This window comes from Dioscorea cayenensis, unplaced genomic scaffold (genome assembly GCF_009730915.1).
Source record: "Dioscorea cayenensis subsp. rotundata cultivar TDr96_F1 unplaced genomic scaffold, TDr96_F1_v2_PseudoChromosome.rev07_lg8_w22 25.fasta BLBR01001246.1, whole genome shotgun sequence".
In the NCBI taxonomy this organism is placed as follows: Eukaryota; Viridiplantae; Streptophyta; class Magnoliopsida; order Dioscoreales; family Dioscoreaceae; genus Dioscorea; species Dioscorea cayenensis.
The window spans coordinates 88885-101638 of NW_024087637.1; the positions used below are offsets into that span (position 1 = coordinate 88885).

General features: G+C 34.5%; 1 protein-coding gene across 1 annotated transcript; it reads right to left on the reverse strand.

Moving 5' to 3' along the window:
- Nucleotides 1-11425: 11425 nt before the first annotated feature.
- On the reverse strand, nucleotides 11426-12001 carry LOC120255949. Its single transcript, XM_039263715.1, has one exon. It carries the CDS (start codon nucleotides 11999-12001, stop codon nucleotides 11426-11428), a length of 576 nt encoding a protein of 191 aa, XP_039119649.1.
- Between the last annotated feature and the right edge of the window lie 753 nt (nucleotides 12002-12754).

Below are 12754 nucleotides of genomic sequence, written 5' to 3' on the forward strand. Positions count from 1 at the left end.
CATAGCCTTGTTTGCATTTCATGTGTTGCGGTTCACTAATGTTGCATTGTAGCAACAAACATTCACTAAGTAGAATGGTTGTTGCTTGTAATTATTCGAATATTCCTATCGGATAAAGTTATAACTTTAGCCTATTATGTCCTTCACACAACCTGAATTGCTAGCTTCTTCGAGTTGGAAAGGGTTTTTCCACTAAACTATTAATTGAGGTGATAAAAACAATTTTTATTTTTCTCAATGCAGATTTACTCCTTCCGTGACCATTGCCACTTTTGTTTCTTGTCTTCTCTCTCTCTCTCTCTTAATTTTTTCATATGGAATTGGATAACAGTAAACTGTTTGCTGCTTGTAAAAACTTTTAAATATTCAGCATATTTCCATCTTACACCTACATTATACATTTGCTTCTGATTTGCTGTAATATCTAATTATAGATGATGTGGTATTGACACATTAAGATTTATCTTTCTCCAATCACCTGAAGATAGTGTAATCTCAATATTGAACATGATTCGTCAGCATGAGATGGAATACTTGTTGTCACTTGAGGCTTTCCCATTACTCTATGGCATTTACTTTATGGCAATCTCAACAATGAACAAGAGAGGATCTTTTTATTTACTATAAATGACATTTCTTTCTCTTCCCCATACAGGCCTCATATTTAAATTTATGATGATGCCATTTTCAAGGTAACATTGATTGGTCAGTGCCTTGAATGTTAATTGAGAGTTGCATTGAGAAAATCATTATCATATTTGTGTAGCATTGGTTATTGATGAACCAATCCTTGTTGATTCATAAGACTGATTGTTTTGAGGCAATGATGAATTTTCCATTTTCATTCATTTCTATCCAAATCATTTTATTCATAAGTAACCATAAACTTGAAACATTTTTAAAAAATATTTCAAACTATATATGCTATAGATTTTATAATTTAGCATTTAATAGTTTTTTACTTGATTTTAATTATAATTATTGCTTTTTATTTGATAATGTTTGTTTACTTATGTAGGAGAATTCATGGCTAAAGATCAAGAGGGTTGAAGATTAAGAGAATTCATGAATCTTTTTACTTTGTGTAATTAAGCAAAAAAATATTTTGTAATAAAAGTACACAAATGGTGTAAAACTCTTTACATTTTGTTATTAATCAAAGCACTTGAGCTTGTCAATAAAAGTCAATGAAATATGAATTTAGCATACTTTTGAATGAATTGAAGGATTCATGTTTTTTATTTGCAGGTTAAATAAATTTATTTATTATTAGTAGAAAATAAATTAAAATCAATTCAATTGAACAAATTTAGAGGCGGTTATAACCGTCTCTAAAATATGAACATGTTAGAAAAATAATAGATTTAGAGGCGGTTATAATGGCCTCTATACTTAATATCATTAGCTAAAGAGGCGGTTATAACCGCCTCTAAAACTATTATTTTTTTTAACATATTCATATTTTAGAGGCGGTTATAACCCCGCCTCATCCATTGGAAGAGATAAGAAATCATTAGCTTTCGAGGCGGTTATAACCTCCTCTACGCTTGTTGTTAAAATGCTTCTATAAATAAAAATTACTCTAAAGTGTAGAGCCGGCTTGATACGAAGCGGTTTAGAGGCGGGTGAAAAATCAACTCTATAGCTATAGAGGCGGTTAAAACCGCCTCAAAAGCCTTCTTTTGGTGTAGTGATAAGTGGCAAGTAGTAAAAGTCAAAAGTAAGCATCACAAGCAAGCAACATATACGACAAATAAGTCACAACATAAGAATAACAACAATTAACTAGGTGGAGTAGGATCAATACCTTCATCATGACCTCCATGATTTATTTGAGAAGGTGCTTGATTTTGAGATAGAAATAATTGTAACATCCTCCTCATTTAAGTCATCTCCTATCGAGTTTCTTGAAGCTCATGTTGATGCCCTCTTCTTGAATTTGTAGTTGATTACGCACAAATGCTAGCTTATTTTGTAAATCTTTATTATTTTGCATAGCAGGCGATGATGCAGTTGAGTTGCTATCATTTGAATTGGAGCATTCATAATAGGAAGATGCTTGAGAGCCAAGACATATAGATTCTTCTTTTCTTCTCTCCACCAACAGCTTCAATATAAATGGCCAATTTTTTTATTGAAGTAGATTCTAAGTTTCCAGATCCAGATTCTATAAAAGATGCATATGCAATGATAAAAGTTGGCTCTAAAATACTGTATAATTTATTAAAAATAAGAAAATAGTATTTTCATGGGTTCAAAGAACATGTTATGTAATATATCATCCTATGGCCTTCACTCAAATATTTTTATTTTGCTTTTTGAACAATTTGGTTTACCAAAATCATGTTATAAAGTTTTATATTTATGTCACTAACAAGTTAATACAATCATTAATAAGATTTTTTAGATTCAATAACAAATCAACAAAAAAATCAAGGTAATTCACATTTCCCAATTGATTAGATATGGAGTAAACTGAATGACTATCATTCCTAGGTAATTCTAAGGTAATGTTTAAGTTTAACAATTTTACTTACGGAAGCCAATCTCTTGCTAAATAAAAATCCAAAGAAATAATTATACTTAGGGACTAACTAGGGACAAATAACAATCCAAAGAAATAATAACCTACCTAGCTAATCCTTGGGTAATTTTAAAGCTATTCAATTTTACCCAAGGATTAGCTAGGGCATAGATGCCAACAGATAGTTTTCAATGCTAATTTATTATTGAATATTAGGTGCGTAGTTCCCACATGATTTACTAATAGATTAACATGGGAAAGATTTTCCATTGGTAATTCCTAAGATATTTCCCTGTGTAATCATTAGGTAATTTTTTTCATCCTTGATATCTAATCATTCCTTCCTATTCCCTATTTATTCCCTGGCTAATTAATAAGAAAAATTTTCCTTAGGTAAATTTCATCGGTAATTAATAGTTTTCTTGTAGTGTTTGAAGTGACATTATAAGTAGCCCTGGTATCAAGAAGCCACTGAGAAGTTGTTGATGGTTGTCCTGAGATGGGGTGAGCATATATAAGAGATTTAAGCTGCAGAAACCCATAACCCCTCGTTCATAGCATTGGGCCATAATGTGATTGAAGCCTTGGAAAATCTGACATAGAACTTTAGATTTGCCACTAGAAAAATTGCGCAACCATGACCACAATCTCGATTGTGACCACGACCATGACTGCAAAATCCATCGGAAGATTGTGGGATTGAAGACTAGGCTCCTTGCCCACCAAATAGTGCCTAGATTGATTGGAATAGAGTAGCCAAAGACTGCTGAGTACTAGACTACATGAGGCTATAAAGATAAGCCAATTAGGCTAGCGAGAAGCCAAGATGTACGACAGGCTTCAATAATGGTTTTAATTTGAGTTCACGGTCTGAAGCTATAAAATAAGCCATAGGGTCAGGTGACGCAACTTGAACTTATGCATATATATATATATATATATATATATATATATATATATATATATATATATTAACAAAATAGGAAAAAAGATTGGTGGTTATCAAAAGTTACCAACTTAACCGGTGCTTGAAGTGTCATGGCAATGCCATTGAACTTCGTTTTGAGGCCCTTGAAGACATACATATTGAAATCTTTAAGGGATAGTGGATGATTAGCAAAGGCAAGTACACCAAAGATCTTTGCTCAAGTAAGGTACTCTGTGATGGAAGAGTTCTTTTGGGAAGTTCATGATGATCAACATGAAGTTAGAAGGTGAGGTATATGCCGTTGCGAGGGAATCTCAAATCACTGCTTATTTCTTTTGCCAATAATCGTTGGGTAAACATCTTGGGTGAGATAAAACAGAAGTACTAAAATCCTATTTTAATCATTTTTAAGCCAAAGTAGATAATTAGGATTATTTGGTCATGTAGATGTCGAAGAAGATTGTATATAGATTGGAAGATCAAGTAGAGTAGGATTCATCAACAAATCCAAGTAGTTTTTGCAGGCTAAATAAGAAGGGGACGATCTGAGTATGCCAATGGAGATAATTTTGGGGAATAAGCTTGATTGGGAGATATTGATGGCCACCTTGGATAACTGGAGATGATGTCATGGTCATCAAGGGCTTTTGAAGAGATGTTATAGAGATGTAGGAAGAAGTTTGAGAAGTTTGATCTGCCATAAGGTCATGGCTGAGGAAATGGAGAAAACAAAACTAGGGTTTTGACTCTAGATAGCAAATTGAATAATGAATATTTCTCACATACATTGTGTAATCATTTACAAGGTGTTTATATAGACAATAAGATATAATCTTAGACCTAATTATACAAGGAAAAAAGACTAAGTATAGAGAAGAATAATATAGGTAATCATGCCTAAAATGTCTCAATAAATATCAAATAGAATCATGCCTAAAATATCTCAATAAGTGTTTACTATAGCAACTCAAGGGTTTCCTTTAAAGTCTTTGTTTTCTCTTCTCTTTTTGTTATCCTTATCTGAGAATGCCCTAATAGAGGTTCATCCTTCTTCCCCTTTTACTTTCAAGCTTAGGTATGTTAATTTTCAATACTTTCTTTCCTTTTAATTCTTAGAAATTTATTCGAGTTTCTCATGCCTCTATTTTTCTTGATTGTTGAATTTATAGATTCTTCAAATTCCTTGAATTTTATTTCTAAATTTTATGCTAATTAGTGTTTGACTGTGGTGATCTATCGTTTTTGTGTTTTATATGCTTGAGATGGTTGTTTCAAGTTTGGTGTGTGAGTGGGTTAGCGTTTGTTATCTTGCATTCCTTTAAAAACATTTTTATTTTCTCTAACTTGGCTTGAGCCTCTTATTTGAGGTGTATTCTAGTTATTGAGAGGGTTATTTATGATTTGATTTCCTCGGTTTTTATTTGTTACTTCCAATCTCAATGTTTGTTTGCCTTTGTTTTAATTGTTTCACATGATTTCATTACTAATGTCCTTGGTTTCATGTATATTTCAGGTGTTTTACTGGATTTTTTTAGTATTTAAACTTGAGATTTTATGGGTTTTAGTCTGCAGATGGGTTTGAAAAAGGAAATTCTTGATTTGGAGGTAAAACCTTATTGTTGGGCTAGGATGTGGTGATGGAATTCATAGGTTTATATTTAATAATTTGTTGATGTATGTGTGTGGACAACTGTCTTTACACTATGGATTATGTTGTTGATTGAATGTTGTATTCATTTATATGGGAATTGATGGATTGGAATGTTTTAATTGGAAGGCTATGATGTAACTTTTGGATGTTTAGGTGTGTTTGGTTCACCGAAGTCGAGGCCAAATTCATGGAAGTGGGGGCTAATGTTGATTTTGTCACTCCTCCATTTATTAATGATCTAGGGTATGTGCAATGGTTACAAATTGATTGTCTTGTTCTTTCTTAGATTTAGTTCACTATTTCTCATGATATTTTAAGATCCATTTTTACTTTTGGTAAGCCTCTTATTGCAAGAAATGCCTGGCTAAAAATTGAAAAACTATTTAGAGATCACATTAAGTTTCACATTGTGTCTCTTCTTTAAGAGTTTTATCATTTAGAGAAACATACTTTATCAATGAATGCTTTTCTTAATGAGCTAAAAGAGTTGTTTGATTGTTGTACTACTCTTGAAGATGATGTTTCCAATCGTGATCTTATTATGTAAATTATCATGACCCTTAGTTTAGAATATAATCCTATCACATATGTCCTTGTTACTCGACAACCATTACCCACTTTTGAAAAATGTAGGTCTCGATTTCAAACTTCAAAAACAACGATCTTTTTCCTCTGTTTCTCAACAGACCCTTCATGTGCAAACTCGATCTTTTTTTCTCGGTGGTGGACATATTGTTAATCAAGATGGACGTGGTGCCTGTGTTGGCCATGGAGGTGGGCATAGCGGTTTTCAATCTTTTAGACCAACGCCTAATAATGCCTCTATAAGTTGTTCTTCAGGCATTCTTGGTCCTCCGCCTCATGTTTCAAATACTACAGGAGCTCAGCACTTTTAACATCATATTCAATATTACACTTCATGTGTCTCAACTTTGTCCCTTTGTCACAAAAGTTGATGCTAATCCACAAGCATTCACTGTGTTCCCTATCAATGAATCAAGCACTGATAGTTTGGTCTTTGATTCTGGCTCTTCCACTCATATGACGAATGATCTTGGTAAGTTTTGCTCTCTTTCTCCATAATGGGATCTTGATATGCTTTGTGTTGGAAATGGTGTTGAGTTATTAATTAAATTCTTTGGGTCTTTAGTTATTTTGACTGGTTCTCATAATCTTGTGTTAAAAGACTTACTTATTTATCCTGCTCTTGCTAAAAATTTAGTTTCCATTCAGAAACTTACTACTGATATTAAATGTATTATGTAATTTACTCCTTCTAGTTTTTGTGTTAAGGACCTGGAAACGAAGCACAAAATTCTCAACTCCTCTAGGCAAGATAGCTTTTATCCTCTCCACTATTCCAACAACTAGCCAAACACATTTGGTCTGGCTATTGTACGTGTCAGTAGTTTCACTTGGCATCATCGCTTAGGACATACAAATTCTAGAGTGCTTTCTCATCTTTTCAATGTTCTTTGATTTCTTGTAATAAATAGAAGTCAGATACATGTCTTTGTCATGCATGTCAAGGAGGATAGCATGTTTGCTTACCATTTAACCAATCTAAGTCTCCTACTTCTTCTACTTTTGAAATAATACATTGTGATATCTGGGTTTCACTTGTTTCTTCAAATAGTGGCTATCATTATTTTGTCACTTTTTTAGATGATTTTTCTCATTATTGTTGGATATATCCTCTTAAACACAAACATGGAAGTTTTTTTTCTCACTTTCTTCATTTTCATGCTCTCATTAAAAATCAGTTTCATGCCACCATTAAAATGTTTCAATGTGACAATGGTACCGAATATTCTAATTCCTCTTTTTGGGATGTTTTTTCAGAAATTAATGGTATCCATTTTCATTTTTCTTGTCCATACACTTCACAACATAATGGAAAAGTTGAACATCTTAATCATACCATTAGAAATATGATTTGTACTCCCCTAATACAAGCCTCTATGTCTCCTTCCTTTTTGGTTGAAACACTCCTCACAACTAGTCATATTCTTAATCTCTTGCCTACTCCTTTACTCAATTATAAACCTCCATATGAAACTCTATATCGTAAGCCACCTTCCTATGATTATCTTTGGGTATTTGGTTGTCCTTGTTATCCCAACCTTCTTTCTTAAGCTCCATATAAATTATCTCCTCGATCGACTTTATGTGTCTTCTTGGGATATCCATAAAACCACAAAGGTTACAAGTGTTATGATCTCAATTCTTACAGATTTATTGTGTCTTGCCATGTGTCTTTTGATGAGTTTCACCCTTTGCTCATTCTCCATCATCTGTTCCCTCTTATTCTCTTTCCTTAACTCCTTTTTGTACAAATTTTCAAGATCTTGTTCCTTCTGTTATTCAAGATCACCCTTCTTCTTGCATGTTCTTATCATCTAAGGATAGTGATACCACAATAGCAAGTTTGAATGTCTCTCCCTTAACTCATGATCAACCTATATTTGTCTCAATCTCTTACACAACCTCATCACCCTCTCCTACACATGTTCCAACTCATAGTCACAATTCTTTACCTTGCACATCCCAAGCAACTAGCACCCAATCCTCGTCTCCAGACCAACCCTTACCGATATATTATCCAATGGTTAGACAAACTCAAGATGAAACTATGAAGCCCAAAGTTATTTTTTCTTTATATGGCACTATTTCTCATGCTCTTCCTGAGGAACCCAAGTCTATAATCAAAGCATGCAAGGATCCAAATTGGCTAACAACCATACAGGAGGAGCTTAATGCCTTGTCTTGAAATCAGATGTGGACTCTTGTTCCTCAACCATCTGATGTTAATGTCATTATTTCTCATTGGGTTTTCAAGGTTAAACAATGTGTTGATGGTTCATTAGAAAGGTACAAGTCTCATCTTGTTGCCAGTGTTTCAGACAGTGACTTGGTGTTGATTGTGGTGATATCAATAGTCCTATGGTGAAGCCGGCTACTATCCATACTATTCTTAGTTATGCTCTCTCAAAAAATTGGGCAAATTATCAATTAGATGTCAAAAATGCATTCCTCCAGGGATTTCTTACAGAGACTACCTTAATAAAGCAACCTCTTGGTTTCATCAGCACTATCCGTCTAGAATATGTTTGTAAGCTCAATCGAGCTATATATAGTCCCAAACAGGCTCTGCGCGCTTAGTACCACCGATTTACTTCTTTCATATGCTCTAAAGGCTTTATTAATTGTAGCTAATTCCCCCATGTTTGTGTATCGCTAGTGCCAGGATATGGCTATTCTTCTTCTTTATGTGGTTGAGATCACTATTTCCTCCACATCTTTATTATCATTCATCATTACTTATTTACAACAAGAATTTGCTATTTCAGATTTGGGTAACTTGCATTACTTTTTGGGCATCTTTGTTACACATTCTTCTTCCAATCTATTTCTTTCTCAATCTAAATATGCTCTGGAACTTCTTGACAATTGTCATATGTCTACAATCAACTCTGTTTCTACGCTTATTGATTCCAAGTGTAAAATATCATTAACTGATGGTGATCTTTTTATCTGATGCTACAGAGTATCATAATATTGTTGGAACCCTTCAATATCTTACTTTCACACGTCCTGACCTAGTCTTTGCTGTTCAATAAGTCTATTTGTTCATGCATGATCCACGAATGAGTCATATGAAGATTGTTAAACGGATATTGTGGTACCTTGCAGGTATTATTATTATGGTCTTCTACTTTCCTCTGGACTTCTAAATAAAATGGTAGCTTATTCTGATGCTGATTGGGCTAGTTGTCTAGCACTCATCGAGCTACTCCTTGTTATTGTGTTCTTTGGTCCAAATCTCATCACTTGGTCTTCAAATCACCAGCCTACTGTCTCTTGATCTAGTTTTGAAGCTGAATATCGGGCTGCTATTTATACTGTGACTGAAGCTTCTTGGCTTCATTCTTTGTTGTTTGTGCTTGGCCATAAACTATCATCTATGACTTTGGTTTTTTATGACAATGTTTGTGCTATTTTCCTTGTATCCAATCTAGTTTAGAACATGCACATTAAACAAGTTAAAATTAACCTTCACTTTGTGGGTAAAAAAAAAATGGTTGCTATGACTATTTGAGTTCTTCATCTCTTCTATATGCAAATATCATGATGAAGGGTTTACAAATTATCTTATTATTTGAATTTCACTCCAAGTTGAACGTTCAATCCTCTCCAATTCAAGAAGAGGAGGGTTGTGTTTTTGTATTTGGTCTCCTTAATTAATTATGTGTCTATATTTGGTCTCCTTGATTTTGATGATGCATTTGTATATTTGTTATGTTTATATTTGGTTAGTTGTATATTTGGCATAATTATGTTTGGCCATCTATACATATAAAGACCTAGATATATTCTTAGGTATAAATTGTTTTCGTATTCCTATATACATGTTGTCAATACACATTTAGCCTTCTCAAGGCTTATTCTTCGTTATGATACCGCATCATCACTATACGCATTATTGGTGCTAGAGATAGTGGTGATGGTTCTAGCCATATTTATGTATATATATATATATACATCATCATGTCTTTAGTTCCTCACCACATTTCTGATGCCTTTATATTTTATGTAAGGTTTTCGAATCCTAACCAATTCCATCTTATTCTTACAGCTAGTTAGCAAAATAGTGTGAACTCTGTGGTTTCTTTCTTAGTTTGATGAATAATTTAAGGTAGTTGATACGTCTTTAGCAAATTCGAGCTATTCCTTTTGAAGGCTCCACAAAGAGAGCTATCTACCACTTTAATGAACTCTACAAAAGTTGGTGGTCTTTAAGAGAGCTTTCCACTCACTTAAAAGAGTTCTAAGAGGTAGTGGGAAGCCTTTTACAAGGAGAGTTGTCGACCACTATATTGAACTTTCTGTTCACTCACAAAAGTCCGAGTGTGTTTGGATGCATATGGCATGTGTATACCCATGTGTTGGGCATGCACCAAGAGGCATGGGAAGGGATTGAAAGGGGAGTGGATGCCCCTCAAACCCTTGATGCTCATCCCCCTTTGTTTTTGGGGATTGAGTATGCCTTGATGAGATATTGACATTTTTACCCCTTATAATATTATATTTATTTAAATTTTAGTGATTTATATTGTATTTATATATTGTATTTACATTGTATTGGATGGAAATTAAGAAATGACATGATATACATTGTATTTATTTTTAAAATACTAGGTTTATTTATATTTTAGTGATTTAAACATAATTAAATTTGGACATTTGTTTATTTTAAATAAAAATAATTAAATTGTATTCATCAATTAAAATGTATAAATTTAAAATTTACATAGAAAATGAATACATTAATAACTCATTAAAAAAAAATTTATAGAAATTGGAGTCATTTAATAATTGTTTAATTAAGATATATTATTTAATCAAAATATTAGATAGTACAAAATTAATTTTACTAAATTTTTTCCTTATACCCTCTCCTATTCTTATCCCCCATTCCCTCCAACCAAACATTACTTTTGTTCTCATCCTCAATCCCCATTTCTTAGTTATATCCCCATCCCCATCCCCTTCCCTTTCCCCATCTCCATCCCTATATTCTCACTCCCTCCAACCAAACTGACCTTTAACAGGTAATGGGAAGGCAATGAGAAGAATACATAGCACGACATGAATCATAAGGTTTGGCTTATATAGATTGCATCCATGGCATACAAAACAAAGCTTCTGAATTCATTTAAAAAAACAAAAGGATCATGCCATACCTTTTCGCAAACTCTAGTAATTCCTCATCAGTTGTTGCTCCTTTTGTTTTTTTTAATTTGTTCTCTTTTCTTCTTCTTCTTTCTCTCCTTCCCCATTCTTCTTCTCTTGTTTTTTCCCTTCTCTCATTTTCCTTCACTCGAATTTCTTTTTTTTTTCCTTCCATGCCTCCAAATCCCCAAGCATCTCTCTAAAAAATGGATTTTTTTTTTAAAAATTTGAATATCTAACCATCTAACCGTTTTTTTTTAAAATTAAAATTAATTTCTTTTTATCCTATTTTTTCAAATTTTTTTAAATCAGATCTCTAACCTCCCATTTTTTTTAAAAAAAACTAAAATTAATTTAATTTTTATCATTTTTAAATAAAAATTTGAAAATCAGATATCTAACCATCTCGCTTTTTTTTTTAAAAAAAAATTAAAGTTAATTTTATTTTTATCCAATTGATACAAACCGACAAGGGAGACAAAATACAGATAACCACCAGCAGTGGGAAGCAAAAAAACAGAAGTACAATAGACAGAAACTAGGGGAAGAGAGGGACTCCGCCTAGGGACATGCAAGGACAGTATAGAAGCTAGCCGGTGAAGTCGACAGGCCCATCGGGTTCCAGTTCCAAGCAAGAATGGGAACCAAAGAACTGGATGTAGCGTCTAACAGCAGCAATGGAATCTTCCAGCTTGTGCAACTCTTTAGCAGGGGCAGCTGACATCCAAGAAAGATACATATGACAAATATTCAAGAAAACCACATGCATAGAAATAATCACTGAATTGAATACACAGTTATTTCTAGTAAGCCAGATATGCCAAAGGGCCACCCTAGCTATGAGCGAGCAGGGGAGCCTAATAAGAGGGTCCAGCTCACAAAGCCAACTACCCCACAAATCCAAACTAGAGGAGGGGGCACGTTGAAATGAAAAAATGAGAGCAAGACGGTCCCAAATGTCCATGGAGAAGCGGCATCTAAAAAATAGATGGTCAATGGACTCAATATCAGAACAGCACAGCAGACAGGTCACTGACGACAGTTTGTTGCAACCCCTAGCGAAGAGGGTATCAAGCGTAAGAATCTTCCTATCCCATACTAACCACGCAAACGCGGTAATTTTCCGGGGGACGAACCCCTTGAAACTAGTAGGGGTGACCCACATCTCAGCCTCTATCAATAAGGAACATGTAAAATGTTTTGATTGAGAAGGAGACATCCGCCGATAGTTTCCAAGTTTTCTTGTCAGGGTGCTCCCCCGAGGCAGCCTGAACTTTGAAACACGTAGAACATAAGACAAGATCAGTCCTCATAGCATCAGAAGGAAGGTCCCCGACAATTTCCTTAACAGTCGCAAAAGGGGAAGTAGAAAGATGGAATTCCTCCCTCCAAATGTACTTGGGGGCGCTACCGTTGTACCAATTATCCAACCAAAACAAGGTAGAGTCGCCACTCTCCACCGCTGAGTTGAGGCAAGCTTTGAAAGCATCCAGAGAGGGGAAAAGACCGTTCCAGAAAAAAGAGCAACGACGGATGCGTGGCATCCAAAGGTTCCATCTCGAATGTCGATGAAAATAATTATGTAGGATAGGAGCCGATCCGCACCAAGACTCGTCATTAATGACTTTCCACCACCATTTCCCAAGAAGGGCGCGATTAAAATCCTCTAAGTTGATAATACCCCATCCGCCCTGACTCTTAAGGAGACACAGCCTGCGCCAACTGACTAGACGACATTTAGGACGATCGAGATCAGGTCCTCTCCAAAGAAAATCTCTTCTCAACCGATCAATACGTTTGCACACCCACTTAGGCAATTGGAAAATCGACATCCAGAACGTGGGTAACGCGTAGAGGACAGAATTGATGAGGATAAGTCTCCCCCCAAGAGAAAGGTAGTTCGCTTTCCAGGACGAAA

Excerpts from the sequence above, each read along its gene's own strand:
- LOC120255949 (XM_039263715.1), bottom strand. The coding sequence starts at position 12,001 with ATGTGGGTCACCCCTACTAGTTTCAAGGGGTTCGTCCCCCGGAAAATT.